The sequence below is a fragment of the Stegastes partitus genome, unplaced genomic scaffold (assembly GCF_000690725.1).
Source record: "Stegastes partitus isolate 25-593 unplaced genomic scaffold, Stegastes_partitus-1.0.2 Scaffold2078, whole genome shotgun sequence".
NCBI lineage: Eukaryota > Metazoa > Chordata > Actinopteri > Pomacentridae > Stegastes > Stegastes partitus.
This window is the reverse complement of record NW_007579809.1, coordinates 59,498-76,048: the sequence shown is the minus strand read 5'-3', so window position 1 is coordinate 76,048 and position 16,551 is coordinate 59,498. Positions and strand designations below refer to the sequence as shown.

The 16,551-nt window shown below is 40.4% G+C and overlaps 3 protein-coding genes across 3 annotated transcripts; 1 reads left to right on the top strand and 2 right to left on the bottom strand.

The window, feature by feature from the left end:
• Positions 1 to 244: 244 nt before the first annotated feature.
• Positions 245 to 3,743, bottom strand: mzt1 (mitotic spindle organizing protein 1). Its single transcript, XM_008303841.1, has 3 exons — positions 3,446 to 3,743; positions 3,156 to 3,301; positions 245 to 803 (listed from the first exon to the last, which is right to left on the bottom strand). The coding sequence occupies exons 1-3, from the start codon at positions 3,495 to 3,497 to the stop codon at positions 780 to 782; spliced, it is 222 nt and encodes a 73-aa protein (XP_008302063.1). The 5' UTR covers positions 3,498 to 3,743; the 3' UTR covers positions 245 to 779.
• Positions 3,744 to 3,816: 73 nt separating this feature from the next.
• bora (bora aurora kinase A activator) lies at positions 3,817 to 8,454 on the top strand. Its single transcript, XM_008303840.1, has 12 exons — positions 3,817 to 3,894; positions 4,162 to 4,316; positions 4,622 to 4,728; positions 4,880 to 4,925; positions 5,025 to 5,103; positions 5,242 to 5,286; positions 5,393 to 5,449; positions 5,541 to 5,806; positions 6,197 to 6,359; positions 6,499 to 7,079; positions 7,235 to 7,375; positions 7,548 to 8,454. Exons 2-12 carry the CDS (start codon positions 4,167 to 4,169, stop codon positions 7,566 to 7,568), a joined length of 1,656 nt encoding a protein of 551 aa, XP_008302062.1. The 5' UTR covers positions 3,817 to 3,894; positions 4,162 to 4,166; the 3' UTR covers positions 7,569 to 8,454.
• Positions 8,455 to 8,581: 127 nt separating this feature from the next.
• On the bottom strand, positions 8,582 to 16,523 carry dis3 (DIS3 exosome endoribonuclease and 3'-5' exoribonuclease). The gene is made up of 21 exons (XM_008303839.1): positions 16,244 to 16,523; positions 15,769 to 15,926; positions 15,424 to 15,620; positions 15,241 to 15,314; positions 14,923 to 15,090; positions 14,570 to 14,734; positions 14,195 to 14,308; positions 13,898 to 14,035; positions 13,554 to 13,700; positions 13,327 to 13,443; positions 13,134 to 13,235; positions 12,644 to 12,708; positions 12,387 to 12,471; positions 12,079 to 12,206; positions 11,845 to 11,931; positions 11,549 to 11,705; positions 10,363 to 10,577; positions 10,031 to 10,199; positions 9,763 to 9,921; positions 9,050 to 9,172; positions 8,582 to 8,957 (listed from the first exon to the last, which is right to left on the bottom strand). Exons 1-21 carry the CDS (start codon positions 16,460 to 16,462, stop codon positions 8,889 to 8,891), a joined length of 2,856 nt encoding a protein of 951 aa, XP_008302061.1. The 5' UTR covers positions 16,463 to 16,523; the 3' UTR covers positions 8,582 to 8,888.
• Positions 16,524 to 16,551: the final 28 nt, after the last annotated feature.

The following is a 16,551-nucleotide window of genomic DNA, read 5'->3' as shown; positions in this document are numbered from 1 at the left end:
ATTAAGGGGAAGCCCGTCAGAATGATATCACTTGGAAAAAATGCTATTGGTGGATACAAAATTTGGATAAAGTCAATAACAAAAAAAGACAAACGAAGAAGAGAAACGTCATTTTTAAAACGACTTAATACAATCTCAGAGCTGGTGAATCATCAGAAAAACTCATGAGATGGGTTGTAACCGTGCAAGTTACCCAACACCCAATGAAGACCTCAGATTGGAATAAGAAATACACAACACCATCTGGTGGCCACTGACTGTAACGTTTTAATTTAGACTTTCCATCCTGAATAGTCACATGAAAAATGGAAATGGCAAAAGAACACAAATAAAAAAACAAAACCATGCTTAACAAATCATACACATTTCAAAAACACCATAAAAACATTTCATCATGAAAAGAGCAAATCAAGCTGATGATCAGAAACCAGAAGTTTGCTCTTAAATTAAGGCGGGATGTCAATGCAAACCTGAACCAACACATTACAAACTGTGTTAGGAAAAACTTGGGGCACCGAAATTTTGAGGCAAAATGACAGAATAAGACTTGAGTTTAGAGCGAGGACTGAAAAAAAAAAAGAAGAAGAAGAAAAAAAAACAAAAACATGACACAAGTCAAAGCGCAGAACAGGAGCAAATTAGTCAACAAGGAGGCAAAGAGGACAGAGTGTCAAAATACAGAGAAATCTGGTTTCCTGGAGAACCCATAGTAGGTACAGATCCAGGAACGGAGCATGATCCCATTAAAAGTCCCAAACTGAGGTGATTCGTTTTCATCTTCAGTTTGTGCAGTTCTCAGAAGCCTAAAAGAAAAGAATATACACACTTATGATTCATCATCATAACTCATTGCATGTTTATAATAAAGTGAACAATATGGTTGCAAAACTGAGTGAAAATTAATGAACATGTGGAAAAGCTACATCAGAATGAATATTACTCATGATTATTAAAACATTTTAGTCTCTCTAAGATATTTTCCTACTACTAAATGTACACAACAGAAATTAAACTATTTCCTTTTTTGATTCTCATACAACCCCAGAATCTAAATATGGACTTTAAGTAAAAAGAAATAACAGATATTTTTTTGTTTAGCACAAAAAGGACAAGTATAGTATACAGTGCACTACATATGAAGGTAGGAAAACTCTTGACAGAAGGTGACAAGTACGAGGAGAACACCTAAAACTAAATTAAACTTGTACTGTACCCAACCATATTAAAAGAGGGCCCTGCACTGGCACTCATGTTGTGTATCTGCAATTTCATATTGTGACAATGATATATAATAAAGGTTTTGTATGTCCCAAATAAAAGCTGTGACAAAATGAAGATACTTACTCCTGCTGTTGTTCTAGCCCCTTTGAACTAGGTAGGCTATGAGCCAGTCACAGTTCTATTCAGCTTCTACGCAGACACTAGTCTTCCGGTTAAAAACATATAGAATCCTGTCCCCTCACTGCCTGCTGCCTGTGAGGTGAGTCATTTAGTATGTAGTCTGATTCACCAGATGTAGGATGAATGTAAAAGTCACCGCTTTGTCCTTCCTTCCGCTATCTTTGTTTTACTGCTTTCTTTACAATGAGGAAACAACCACAATAACGTCAGAGCAGCAGCCTGCTGCACTATAAAATTCCAAGTTCTTGCTGAGGATTTGGATCGTGCAGTAAGGCAGCCTTGCTAGTTTTCTGCGGTGGATTATCTATTTTAATGACACTGCTTATCGCCCATCACTATTTTGAGTGAACATCGAAGCTGCATCCTTCACTTAGCCCTGCTAACGATGACTGTGATTGGTTTACGTAAATACAAGTGCTTTTGTCCCCTATTACTACAGAATGGGCTGGCAAAGCAAGACTATTTAGAATAAGCAGCTGCCTCACAGTCGACCAGGTTTTCTTCACTTTCTACAGTTGCTTTTGCTAACTCTAAAATGTCTCAGTCACCAACAAAGCTTGCAAAATACTCTGCTGTTAACAAGAGTGAACATAAGAGTCTTCCTGCACTCCAGTATCTGACAAACTGAAGGCCCTACTTGCATTTTTGATGGCAATGTCACCACAACAGAAAAATCCTTAATGTTAGCACATTGTGCGGCGAATGCATCAGATATTACCATCAGCTTTGATCGTTGAACCCCGGGTCAGGGTCCTGTGGAAATTTTAATCTCAAGGGACTTTCAGAGACAGAAAGTCTTGGTCTCACACACACTTTCATGTCTATGTCAGCAATGGAGGTATCAACAGTTTCACTCTGTGCTGTCAATCACAGACACAGAGAGAGTCTCCTTCCTGAAGGGGGTGTCCACAGCAGCAATTCAATTTGTATTTAAAGCTGCAGACACTTTAACAACCTGTTTAGAACGGGGCAGCCATGGCAAAATTAATCAACTTTTCAGTGTATTGAGCTTAAAAAAATTGCAGAGACACTTTCCTTAATTTGCTGCAAAACAGCACAAGATGGGACCTTTGAAGGATAGTAAATTTTCTGGAAGGTCACTAAAATATCTTTCTATGGATAGAATAACTAGATGAAAATCTATATTTTAATGCAGCATAATTAATGCCTGGTACATGTACATCAACACATTTGTGTAAAAAGAAAAACAACAAAAAAAACCCAAAAGCATCTTTTAATTTGTTCAAAGTAATAGCACTACTACTACTACTACTACTAATATATTTCAGCGCTGGTGTACGCAGTTGCCAGTTTAAAACTTGAGTATGTACTATAATTGGTTAATTAACTGATTTAATGTACTACAATTTAAAATGATCTTTTTTTAAAAAAAATCCTATCCTGAAAAACAAACACTTCACAAGAAATTAGTTAGAGCGTCTCAAATGTGAGGCAAAACAATTTCCTTCGGGATGAATAAAGTTTATCTTTATCTTTATCTTTATCTTTTCTGCTCATCCCCTTACTACGTCACTGCAACTTTAAGATCCAATGTTTTGAACTGTTCCATAGGCAGCACAATTTAAGACATCACTTTGAGGTTTGGGATTCTCACACTGGCGTGACACGATTTCTTATAAATAACAAATTGATCAGCAGTGACACTTGTTGGTGACCAGGATTAGAACCTCACATGCCACATCTAAAAACAGTATCCTCACTAATAAGAAAGGAATGGCTCTGTGTTTTTGTACCTTGAGGGACTCGGAGGCTTTACGAAGCTCTTTGATGACTGCAGACAGAGCTTCTGGGTTGATGCCCTGCTCACAAAGTCTCACACATATGGACAGAGACTCCATGTCCAAACCTGTGTTCAGCAACCTGGAGATCTCCAGCAGCACTGTTGTGGGAAGAAGAAAGTGTCAAGACAAAACTCTTACAACCAAGCTAACGGTTCACCACAAAGCCCGTCTATTTTACAAAATAGTTTTAAGTTATTTTCCACACTAATAATCAACTGCATTTGTATTTAACATATATTTACCATCCATTGTCTCCCGGACTGCGTTTACGTTTGCATTTGCTGCACTTGCCATAGTGATGAATGAATATAGTTAGCTAACGCTTACTAGCAAGTGGCTAACAAATAGAAACTTGAGGACGCCACACAAGGCAATTAAGTTACCACAACAGTTCAGTCAGACTTTAAACGTGTCGTATTCATTTTAGATAAGAGCTCCCGAAAAAAAACTAGAAATGTCCACTCATGACAGCACAATATTAGCTGCTAGTTAGCCACCTAGCCTGCTACTCTCACTAACGAAACTGCTGCAGGAAGTGACGACACGGACTGCTTCGTTTCTATTGGCTGGCGGGTCCGGTGAGCGAAATTGAAATAAACGTTTGAACTGTCCCTGCTGATTGTTTGCTGCTGAGTCTTCAATGAGGATTGTTTTTTAGCTGTGTGTTCAAAGTCCCGACCCATTAACAGTTGTAAGTACCGACGACTCAACGTATATAGCTCATATATTATCGTAGTTTTGAGTAAAGTGTAACGCTGTGACCAGATTCCTTCCTCAGTAGTCGTGGTTTCCTTTCGAAAGCTAATTAACGTATAGAAACGACGAGAGTTTGATGTAACTTACATATCGAGCTAACTACACAAACCACTACGAGGAAATGGAGACTGTCTTTTTGTGGATTATTCCTTTATAATTGTATGTTTGAAATGTCTTTGACTGGATAATTTGTTTTTGTCAGCTAAGATGGGGGACCATGTTGAGCTACAGATCACCCCAGAGACTCCAGGCAGACCTTCCATTAGAAACCCCTTTGAAAGTCCCAATGACTACCACCATCTCCGGGAAGCCCTGGTTCCGAGCCCCTCGGTCTTCAAGTCCAAGCCATGTAAAACTGTGAGTCTGAACACACTTCACACTTATCAGATAGTTTCCCACACATGGATTAAACCTAGTGTGAGACTAATGGAAACAAAATCAATGTAGATCTTCATTGAAACTGATTTTCTGTTAACTGATGTCTGGGAAAATGAGACTGTATCTTTTAGATCTACTAGAATGTGGCACATGCATAAATACTGTGTAGTAAGTTGCTGCTGCGTGATGTTCCCATTTTTTTTCTTGTGAACATCCTGCAGCACTTCCTTCTTTCAATGGTGTATGTCGTCTTTTATTCATTTTCTCATCTGTCTCGTCCTCAGACTCCACCCAAGTTTAACTGGTCTATCGATGAAATGGCCAGTCTTCTACCTGTACACATAGACCCAGAGGAAATCCAGCGACAATCTTTTTACCTCAGCCAGACAAGGTATGTACTGTAAACTGATAATAAGTATATGTATGTAGACAAAACTGAAATTCTTTAAGTTAGAGCAATGTTACTTCACTTACATATGGTCACATTTTTGTATTGGAGAATGAAAATGTAAGTGATAAAATGTCCTTATTCTATGTTTCAGGACGGATTCTGACATTGAGGAAAAACGTCAGAATGCTATTGAGCAGGTTTGGAAATCTAATCTAATCTCATTTTATTGCATCATGATAGAGGTTTTGGTACATTGGTGATTTGTAATTATGTCATTTCCCTATTTTCCAATAAAGTTTTTTACCAAAGGAGCCATTGTGCCTTCCCCTTGGGCAGCACCAGACATCCGTAAAGCCCCTCAGCTCTATAAGAAAAGTAAGTTGTAACTCCTGTTAAAAGATGACATGAAGTTTTGTTGTTTATAGATCCCATTTTCCTTTTTGCCTTTTGATTTTATGTCATCGTACTGTAGGTTTATTCTAATTTTATGTTCATGTTTCTTTGCACTTGCAGGTTTTAAGTCTGCAATGATTGCAGAGGAGCCTGAAAAAATCTCAGGTTTGTGTGCTTATTGAGGCAGTTTGACGTTACTTTCTATAATCTGTGCCCCCGTATCTCATTTTTTAAAAACTGTACTAACTTGTTTTTGTTGCTTGATTTACAGTTGCTTGTCAGACAACCCTTTCGTTGCCTTTGGCTTTTGATTTGGAAAAAGTATTAGGTAAGCTTCTATTCAGTGCCAGTAGAATAGAGGTTGAAGAACGTCAGAGTGTTCTACCATCAAATCACCTTGTCTGTTTCTTCGCCCTCAGGAGAATATTATCGTTACGAGGAACCGTGTGATGCTGTGCAGGAGAGTCTTAGTTCCTCCTCCTTGAGAAGAAAACTGTTCCTCGATGGCCAAGGCAGTTACAGCGGCTCAGATAGCTCGAGTCCACCAAGCCCAGAGAGGAGCCATGCCAGACAGGAGAGGAAATCTCTCAGCAGAGGAGAGGGAGCTGTTGAAGGTTCTGAGGCTATATCCTCTATCTTCTCCTCCCCTTTGTCCTGTGGTGTGTCGGCTCCGACTCCTTCTACGGTGAGTGTAGGGATGCATATGATGATATTTTGCCATACACATGGAGCTGAATATCCATTTGTCAGGCCAAAAAGGAACAAAAGTATCACATTTACAAACATGAAACTGAAGAAAGCAAGCACCTCTGGATATCTGTGAACCTCTTATCAGCAAACCTTTACTTTGAATTCATCTCCTGATGAACTGATTGATTAATGTTTTTGGCACAGGAGTACTGCAGTATTGTTGTACTGTTGGTCTGCCTCAAAAGCTGCAACTAAACTTCAAAACTAATGTTTTTGATTCAGGTGCTTCTTAGCAAGAAATTGCAGGGCTTTTTGTGTTTGTAGTAAAGTTAAATCAGCATTAAAATTGTTAAACGATAATAGATTTACATTGTTTTCTTCATAGGGTCAGTTCTCGTCCAGTCCCATCCAGCATGGCTGTTTCCGGGACTGCAGCCTGGGCAGCATCAGCAGTCCTATGTTTCCTGATAGATCGTCTCCTGCTGGCCTCGTCTCCCCCACAATTTCTCCTATTGTTGCACATGCAGCACGCACACCTATAACCTCAGGTAGACTTTTTGCTTTGTAACTCGTACACAAATTCGTAATATACAAATAAAGCAGAATTGGGGAAATAACCTTTTCAAAAGCCACTGTGGTAATGTTGACTAATTATCTCTTCAATGTGGATCTGTGTTCTTTCTTTAGCTGAAAGAAAGCAGCTGAGCAATTTGACCCCACCTGGTGTTCCCCTGGACGTAGATGTTAAATCTTTCAATGAAAGTCCATTTGTCGAAGGGTGCTCTCCCATTCGTAGCTGCTCCCCACACCAGCTCCATTGCCACAATGAGCCCTACCATGCCTCCAGACCCAAGCCCAGACCCAGAGTCCGCTGCTGGGCTTCCCCTCCCCTCATCTCACCGATCCTCAACCCTAAACTCCAAGTCAATGACGAGGCAGAAGAACCACTCCCCTCCTCCTCATCTTCCTCCTCTTCTCTCCTCCCTATGGATCTAGATCCATTGTCACCCCTGGTGAGGGACGCTCACCCTATTGACAATGAAAGAGTTACCTTGGATCCTATGGAACCTGTGAAAATGGAAGAAGGAAAGGATGCAGGAATAGAAGTGAGGCTGGAGGATGAGGAGGATGAAGAGGAGGAAAGTGGAAGGCCCTCAGGACAGCTGACCAGCTCTCGAATGGGGAACGTGTCAGCAATAGAAAGCTCTCAGATGTTTCTGTCTCTTCTGGCAGAGGGAAGCAGCATACGCTACGATTCTAGCATGCAGGTCAGTGAAAGCAGTTTCACCCTGGCAGACTGTTTTCTTTTTGTATTTTATGTCACTGTAAATTTAATTTATATGAAGTACTTCTAATTGGTCGTTTCATATTGATGTTTTTCTAATTGAAGATTTGCGACTGACTGCGTTTTGTGTGTGTTTAGGTGGACAGCGGCTATAACACTACCTCAGTGGGCACTGCTAGTCTTATTGATGGTCTGAGCTCAGACTGTCACAGCAAAGAGTCCTTCAGTTCCAATCTGGTGGAAGAAGCCTTCCCAGTTTCTCGACACACTAAAGTAAAGGTAATGTTGACCCTTTAAACACAATCACTGGGTAGTAGATATGCAAGTTTGTCTTTTGATCTAATTCTAAAAAATACTAATTGATAATTTAATAGTTCAGATACGTTACTGAAGAAAGTCTTTTTCATTTTCTTTTTCATCTTTAACTAAAAGTAAGTTTCTTATCTTCCAGGTATTTTATCCTCACCACTGAGCCAACTGATTTATGCATTTAAAGGGACGCCTCTTCCAGGGGAAGCTTGTGATGGTTATTTTGCAATCAAATACAACAAAGTTTACACTATGTTTGAAGCATGTTTGGGGAAGTGATTTGGTTAGACTGACTGAGGTTGACTGTTAAATGAAGTATGAATAGGATCAAGGGGTTTCACAAGTGGTTTTTGGTTCCTTTGAGAGTTAAGGTTCAAGTTACCTGGCTGTTGGCAAATGCTCTATCACACTGTTTTATCACAGGTTAACAAAGGATAATCTGACCCGTAGACCATCGTTGCCTCACTGTAAGACACTGAAAGCTAACAATACTTTTGGATTTAGTATACTGGTGTAACAAAGGAGTGGGAAACAACATGATTTCTGTACCAAACTTGCACAAGAATCTCAGTGAATGCTGTATTAATACATCATTTCAATCATATTTGGTGCTGACATCATTAACCTGTTAGGTCCTAGATGACATAAGATCTGTACTGTATTTATGTTTTTATGAAACCGTTTATCACGTTGATTTTATATGACAAGAGCTTATTTTTCCTCTAGTGAAAGAATAAGAATTAATATTCAGGTTACTTGCAGGTCTTATTCATATCACTAGATTATTTATTACAGAATAAGACACTGAATAATGCCACTAGTGAATGAAGAGCTGACTGAGCCATTTCTTCACAATTTTTCTCCACTTACAAGCGTTGGCTGGATTGTTGTCATATTAAATGAACTTGAAGTCTTTGTCTGGTTTGAGGATGGATTTTTGAGTTGGATCTTTGTAAAGTGTGTTTTTGCAGTACTGAACGTTCTGAGTAAAGGAGTATTTTTGACTCACTGACCCTATCAATGGTCCAGAAATAAAAATGTATCACTCGGGACTGAGCTTCTAATTAATCAGTAAAATGTATTATCACTTCACGCGAGGGCAGATTTCACAATGTTGTGAGACAAAAATAATTTAGTGGGAGATTTTATATATTTAAAGAAAGCACAGACTCATGATGTGTTAAAAAACATTTTAATGACCGTTGCATATTACACTGTTGTTTGACAGGTTACACTGCATTTATCCTGCTTCAAATCCTAATAAAATTACAAGTATAACAACAAAGTGGTGCAGGTCAGATTGGAACAATGTGTCTTTGCTGTGGTGGATTTATTAAAAAAATAAAAATGAAAAACAGAATATCTGAAACATAACAGTTAACTGTGTCAATGCATCATAGTCCAAACTGGTTCTTTTACAGACTGATTTCTGATCTGGTGGTTCATCTTGTGGTTCAGGTGAATTATGGAGCTGCTTTTTCTGTCAGCGGTCCAGTTTGGGTTTCTTGGCCTGCGGTGCAGCATCTGGGACTGGAACACTCACACCAGGAATCTAAAACACAACATATGCTTCTGTTGTAGAAAATGTTTGAGTAGAGATCTGTAAGGTTACAATTAAAGTTGTTCAGTTTAGTCTGTCCTTACCACAGGTTCAGTCAGAGCCATGCGGATCTTCTGGTGCTGAATATTGGAGTCATCCAGGCTGATGGTGACCTTTACCTTGTCAAATATATGGAACGTGTGCTGCTGTACAGTCAGAGCAGGACCCTGCACATACGCAGAAGAAATAAATGCTGTTCAGTTAATCAAAGAAACACAAACTGTTTTTTTTTTTTATATAAATGTGGCAGCAAAAAAATTTTAGGTTGTGTGTCCGATCTCCTCCTCTATCCTCTATATTGTGCTCTATTTGGTGTTTTTGCTTTTTTGTGGGTGTTTTTGTGTTGTGTTTTAAATGTTTTACCCTCTATATTTTGCTTTCAATATCTCCCACTGTGCTGTGTGAAGTGTTGTGTAGCGGCTGTTGTCTCTGCGCTATGTGGCCTCTTGTGCTGTGTGCAAGGGGATGTGCACTCTATTTGCGTGAGCGCGTGAACTTTTGTTTTTAATGTGTGCGATATCTCGTTTTTGTTTTTTTTTATTTTTTTTTTTCCGTTTTTTTTCTCTGTGCTATACTGTGAATTTGGTGTGTTTGTACTATGCTGCTACGGTACAAATCACTGTTAGTGAGTGACGTAACTACTAGCTCAAGTAGTGTCTGAAATGTTCCTCACTACATAGTTCACTATATATAGTGGTCCCTATAAAGTGAGTAGGGAATGAGTGAACGATTTCGGACACAATCCAAGTGTTCATACCTCTTCGTCAAAAACAACGCTTGGGGACACTTTGTCTTTGGTGTCAAAGAAGACCGTCCCCTCCAGGCCAAACTTTGGGATGAGTACAATGATGGCGTTCTTCCTCACAAACAGAACAAATCCTTCTTCGTTCAGTATGCCTCGGCTCTTGAAGAACAGCTGGAAAGAGACGGTTTGTATTAAAAGCGTGAATTTGTGGTTAAGCACTGTGGGTCGTTCATATGCAGACCTCAAGCCAGTTCAGCCCAGTGGGTCCACATGTGTTTACCTGTGTGTGGAAGGCAACAGACGCCCTCTGTGCGTACTGAGACATTTTGTGTCTGTAGTTGAGGTTGTTGCAGAGGGCTGACTGCTTATGTTTGTCCATCAAATCCGGGTAGGTGCTGTCTGCTCCTATGGCCACTGCCAGCAGGCGATGCACTATGATATCTGCGTACCTGTGTAGGAGAGCAGAGAAACAGGATGTAGGGGGAAGAAGGGAGGAGGTAGAGGCGAGAGATGGCATCAGGAGGTTAGAAAGAACTAACTGCGCACATTTCCTTGTTATAAAAGCCTTCCCCAGCCCATTATGCACAATGCCGAGAATATCAGTTTTCCTACCTCCTAATGGGTGATGTAAAGTGTGTATAAATGGGTGAAGCAAGGCCGTAATGGTGGAAATCGCTGTCCATGCCAGAACAAAAATAGACTGCTTGCATCATGCAGCGAGTTGCCAAGATGCGCAGTAGAGTGTTGAAGTATGGAAAGCCGTCCACTTTGGCCACATCCAGGGAGTCAGCCAGTGCCTTGGCTGTGTCTGTGTGAATGGCCACATCCTGATAAGAGATGGAAACAAAAATGTTGACATCTTATGATATTTTTATGACAGAAAACTTGAGCATTGTTGTCAATATATCAGTTGTTGTTACTATACTGCACTGACTCCCAACCAGAGATACTTCTGCAGTTGCAATTACAGCTAACGGCTAAAATATTGCAGTTTCTCTGACAGATATTTTCAAATGCAAAGTCATTTTTTTTGAAAGTCAAGCTATAGTTTAATATTCACGCTCGAATGGCTTTGAGTATGTTTGAGAGCATTACAACATGAGACGCCATCAAAAGCATGATGGTCAACGTAGAATCATGTAAACACCAGATTGAAACCTGCGTCAGTCACCCTGTAAAACATAAACCGCAGTCTGTGTGATTTCAATTTGAAATCAGTTAACTGTTTGGCCAGAGTGGATAAACGAATTAAATTTCAAACTGAATTTCTAAAAAAAAGTCCACTCTATGTGTTACGAGTGCTTGAAACCTAGGTGCTAAGTGAGCAGAGCAGTTTGTTAATACGGTAGATAAAGGATTGAAATGGATGAACGGATAAACACTTTAAAGAGTTGCTAAAATGAACATAGAAATGAGGTAAATGGCTCTTATAGTTTGCAAGTACTGGATAAATGGCTCAAATGAATGATCTAATGACAAAGAGGTGCTTGTACATCCTGGCTGTCAAGATGTTCACTTGTGTCTCTGAACAGATTTGTACTCTTCAGCTGTGTCGCATCTGTTTTCAGCACTTTAGGCCAGTTTCTTAAATCTAACAAGTTGAACAAATTTGAGATGTGGACAGTGATTTAGGCGCCTGGGAAGAAGCACCTTGTTTTTGTGATTGTGCTCACATTTAGTATGTTTACTGATTAACAACATCCCTCTTTGTTAACAGGACAAATGAATTAAATGAGCTCAAGAAACAAGCATTTGACTTCCACATTTTTTTCAAGCACGACTGTTTGTCTCTGCTCACCTTGGACTTTGCAGCTTTAAGCAGGATGTCATAGTTGGATGGAGGCGGTGCTGGATGTTTCCTCAGCAGAGCACACTCTTGAAATTCATCATAAATTTTCTGGGCAACAGAAATATTGGCCAGCAACATGAACTCTTCTACCATGGAGTTGGTTTCCCTAATGAAAAAGAAATGGGTTTATTTATATACATCCAAAATATAGCAGAACGACAGATACATGTGGAAAAAATATATTAAAAAGAGGAGCTTTGGAGAGAGACGGATTCCACAGAATGCATATTTTTGAGGTTACTCACATGAGCTCTTTGGTCTGGAGGTCAATGGGGTCATGGGTTTCACTGTCGATGTGGAAACGGACCTCTAAGGACGAAAGCGTCAATGCCCTGAATGACAAAACACAAATTATGTTGATTACCACCATTTTAAATATACAGCATTACAATTCTTTTCTTGTAACTGCATTTTCCAAACACATAGCATTTAAACATGACATTTTATAAATCCATTCGTTACTATTCACTAGTCCTCACCCTTTCTCTATCCTCTGCCTCTTGAGGATTTTTGCCAGCTTGTTGAGACCCCGCAAGCTCTTGGTGATATCGTCACTCTTGCTGGTGTCGTCGATCCTCATCTGGGCCTCAGCGTAGGTCAGAGATGCCTGAACCAACGAACAGCAGAGGAAAAAAGAAAGAAGCATAAATAAATAGAAACCATGCTTCAAAGTATATTAACCCTGTGTTGTAGAATCTATGAAAATATTAAGCAAGGTGGTGAAAATTGATACACGCTCCTCTATACAAAAATATATAATTGTCTGTGCTGTATATCCGTACTGTACCTTGGAGTTAATAACACTTTTTGTGAACCGGGTCTTCAGAATTTCTGCCTTGTGGTTCATTTCCCAGATGCATGAAAAAGCCAGCCTGGTGAGAAAGTAATAGGAAAGTGAGCACAATCAGAAACAAACATTTCGCTTGTAGTGGCTACAGAGGGTTTAGGCTGATGCTCAAGTGTGCACACTGAACTGATCTATGTACACACTGGAACTGACAACATGGATTATTGTGCAAACTTGTGTGTGTATTCATCCCTCACCTCTCCACGTTGGAGCGTAGAGAACAAAGATTGGAGCTGAGCAGTTCAGGAACCATGTCTATCCTCTGTTGGAGAGAATATTAAACAATTTGGTAGAGTTAGAATTGATATGCGTTCATCTATGTGAAAATTTCCATTATATCCAAATATCTTCTCATAAATTGTGATCAAATCCAAAGACAGACTTCACAAACATTCAAACTGTCATCACATGTTTTTGGCACCTTTAGACATTTTATGTTGAGATAAAGAGAGGACTGGAATAGAGTCAAAACGCTAAAAATAAGGCAGAAGTCTTAAACCATCACGTATATTCTAAACAGATTCTTTGTTCACAACTTTTTCCATGTAAAAATCATAATGCTAATGGAACAGAGACATGGCTTTATGTTTTATTCATTTTGCTGTTGTTCTCTCTTGGAGCATGCTTGTAGCAACGTTCAAACTGTGACAACACAATGATGCAAACTTGTTAGTGTGACGTTCTTACTTTGCCACACAAGTACACAGTGGTGCCCCGGTTGGCAGCCTCTTTGTCCAGAGCATTGCCAGGCCTGATGAAGTGACTGACATCTGCGATGTGGACGCCCACCTACAGCATAAAAATAACATGTTCACAGACTCAAGTGTAATACAGACACAAATAACTAAACACTGTTACTTAACGGTATCAATACACGTACCTCAAGGTTTCCGTTTTCCAGCTCTCTACAGTGCAGGGCATCATCTATATCTGTACATCCCGGAGGATCCACACTGCACACTGTCAACTGCCTCAGGTCCTCTCTCTTCACCATGTCCTATATCGCACACATTCACGCTAATTTATACACAGGCCTATATGTATGTACTTTCAGATTATAGACTTATAAATGAAACTATAACAGTGTGTCTCAAGAAAACCAGTTACCTCTGGTGTGATGGCCCACGGCATTTTGGGAAGGAAACTGAGCACAGCCTGAGAGAAGGCCTGGTGTGGAACGTCATGCTCCAGTAGCAGAACCTCCTGCTCTGTGTCCTTCTCCCCTGCACCTCCCAGACTGCGAACAAAGTGACCCTAACAAAAAGAAATAAAAAAATTAATAAATTCCCTGCATGTGTAAGTTTGTCCAGCTACAACACGGTGACTTCATATAAATGTAGAAAACACAAACAGATTAGTTTTCTGTCAAACTATGGCGAGTGGTGATGTAGCCACTCAGAGTAGGATATGCAAAGCTTCAAAGACCTGAAAATCTGAAAATTCCAACTCACATTTGGATATCTGGAGTCTTTGGGCCAGCCATCGATGGCCACAATGATCCTCTGGCCTGCCAGTGTGGAGGACTGTCGTGTTTCGATGCGAATGCGTGGGATGCGGCGGTCTGCTGGAGTGAAAAGATGGCGGGTGGACTGGAAAAAAAGGAAAGAAAAGGGACTGTCAGTGGTGATGCTGAGAGAACAAATTGCTGGACAGTTTTTACAGTATGAGGTATATAGATTGTGCAAACATGCATACTCATTTTGAGGACAGCTTCATATTTTCAAACCATGAATATAAAGTAAACTTACCTCTTTGATCTGGGAGACATTGAGCATGCCACAGAATGGTCTCCAGTTCCTTTTGATGATTCCCACTACTTTCCCTGTGGTCTTCCTGGCTGCCTCAGCTGCTGATATCCTCAGCTGCTCATACACACAGGAACAATTAGGTCATTAGGACACTGTAGCCACAAAACCCAAATCAGAGCTGTCATTAATTTGCAAAGTTAAAAATTACAAGCTTTCTCTCTTTGAAACACAGCAACCAGATACTGCCTAAACACACACTACTAAACACACTTCTGAATTTAATTCCAGCTATAAGGACTGATACAGCATAGACATCTCCAAATGTAAGCACAGACAGAGGCTGTTTAATTACTCTTAAGTAAAACACAAATTCACCGCTTTCTCCTCCTCCTCCTCTTCAACGTCGTCATCCTTCGCTGTGCCTTCGTCCTGAAGAACGACTGAGGAGGGTGCTACCCACTGATTCCGCGGCAACAGCTGTACAGCAACCACATCCTGGTGCACTGCTCTGTTGAGGTTCTGAAGACCCTGGATGAGAATCTGGCAGCAAGCCAAAAGGACAGTACAAAGCTTTCAGCATATGCATGGACTTTACTATTTTTGACAGTCAATTAACTTGTCGTAATTATCTTACAAATCCCAAGGAGGCCTGGAATGTCCCTGTCTCTCCAGATTTTGAATATCTGATCTCTGCAACATTGTATCGTCTGAATCAAAAGAACACACACCTCTGTGCTGTCTTCCCCCTCTCCCTGGACAAAGACTGTGGCCTCCAGATAGTTGTCCCTGCTGGCCCTGAAGGTGCCCTGGACGAATGAGCCACTCTTAATTCCTGCTTGGATCCTTGACAGAGGAAGGTGCTCTGGAAACAACACTTTGCTACTAGTGACCTCATTCTGAGGGAGGAAAGACGAAAAGCAAGGTAAGGAGAAAAGACAGAGAATGATGTCCCATAGATGTGAGGACAAATTTGAAGCAATCTTCCATTTTTATCCAAAACCAGACATAGCATTCATTTATATACATAACTACTACAAAGTGTTTACCTTGTCATCATTGGACAAAGCCAGACGATCCACAAGCTCAGAATTCGCTATCAGACCCTTGATGTACTCTTCAACTAGAAAAGAAGTGAATAAATACTTGTGACAAAGTGGTAAAAGTGATGCATTTGAAAGTATGATTGTATCCAACAGGAGCCTTTCTCCTGCTAAAGATTGATTCATTACATTTGTACACCAGCAGGCCACTCTCCTCTGCTTTCTGCTTGTTCCCTTGGTCATTGGTGAGGAGGACCACCTTCAGCCCATCTGTCTCTGCCTCCAATGGCTTCAGGTGCTCGCTGTACCATTTGGCTGCCACGCGGATTGCACGGTCGTTGCGGTCATTGGCACTCTCGCCTGGTTCACGTTCAATGAACGTCTCTCTGAAGAAAGAGAAATTATAAGAACAAATGTGTATGCAAAAATGGAAACGGATGTGCACCATAAAGGAACAACATGTTTTTACATATTACAACTGTGCAATTAGGATGTTGTGATGCAGTAAAACAAAAGTCTCCAGTGTCCTTGTACCTGTGGTGCTCACTGGTAAAGGTGTAGAAGTGTTTCTCCTTCTCATGTATGATGTCCTTCAGGCGTTTATAGATTGGTGCACTGCGGTGGCGAACCTCCTGCAGTACAGTCTGAAGGATAATCACATTACGAATCACAGGATCTTCCAGCACGTCAATCTGCAGGACAAGTTAGAAGCACAAGGTGGACAGAATCAGACAGGTTCACAGCTCCACTGGATGGATGTGCATTTAGGGATGATACAATTGGAGTAACAGGAATCACTATTAGTTAGATCTCTCTTGCAACTGGTTAATATGCCAGTCATGAAAAGACAAAGAAAGTAGAATGCATGGCTGTGTCAAAAGGGAAACTTTTAACATCAAAATAACTAGAAGATGTGTCATTCATTTGTATATGAATATCATCAAGACATCATTAGACCTCTTGGTGGTACAAACACCCCTCATGTTTGAGTTACACGCAAAAAAATTACCTGATGCAGCACCACGTTCGTGTCAGGGATCAGATAATGTGGATAGGAGCAGAGATTGCTCTCAATACATGCGTCTTTCTGCAACACCGTGGACTCCTGTTGGCATTCAGTGCAAGCTTCACTTCCACACCAAATATCATCTCTCAGATAATGCTCACGAACTATCTTCATCACCCCACCCGACCGGGTCTTTTTAACGAAGGTTTTAGATTTTAACATGATGGCGATAAAAGCCTCAAAAAGTTAAATCCCGGTGTTTTTATTCCGCCTCCACTGGGCTCGCAGTTAGCTGCCCATGTGTAAGCTAA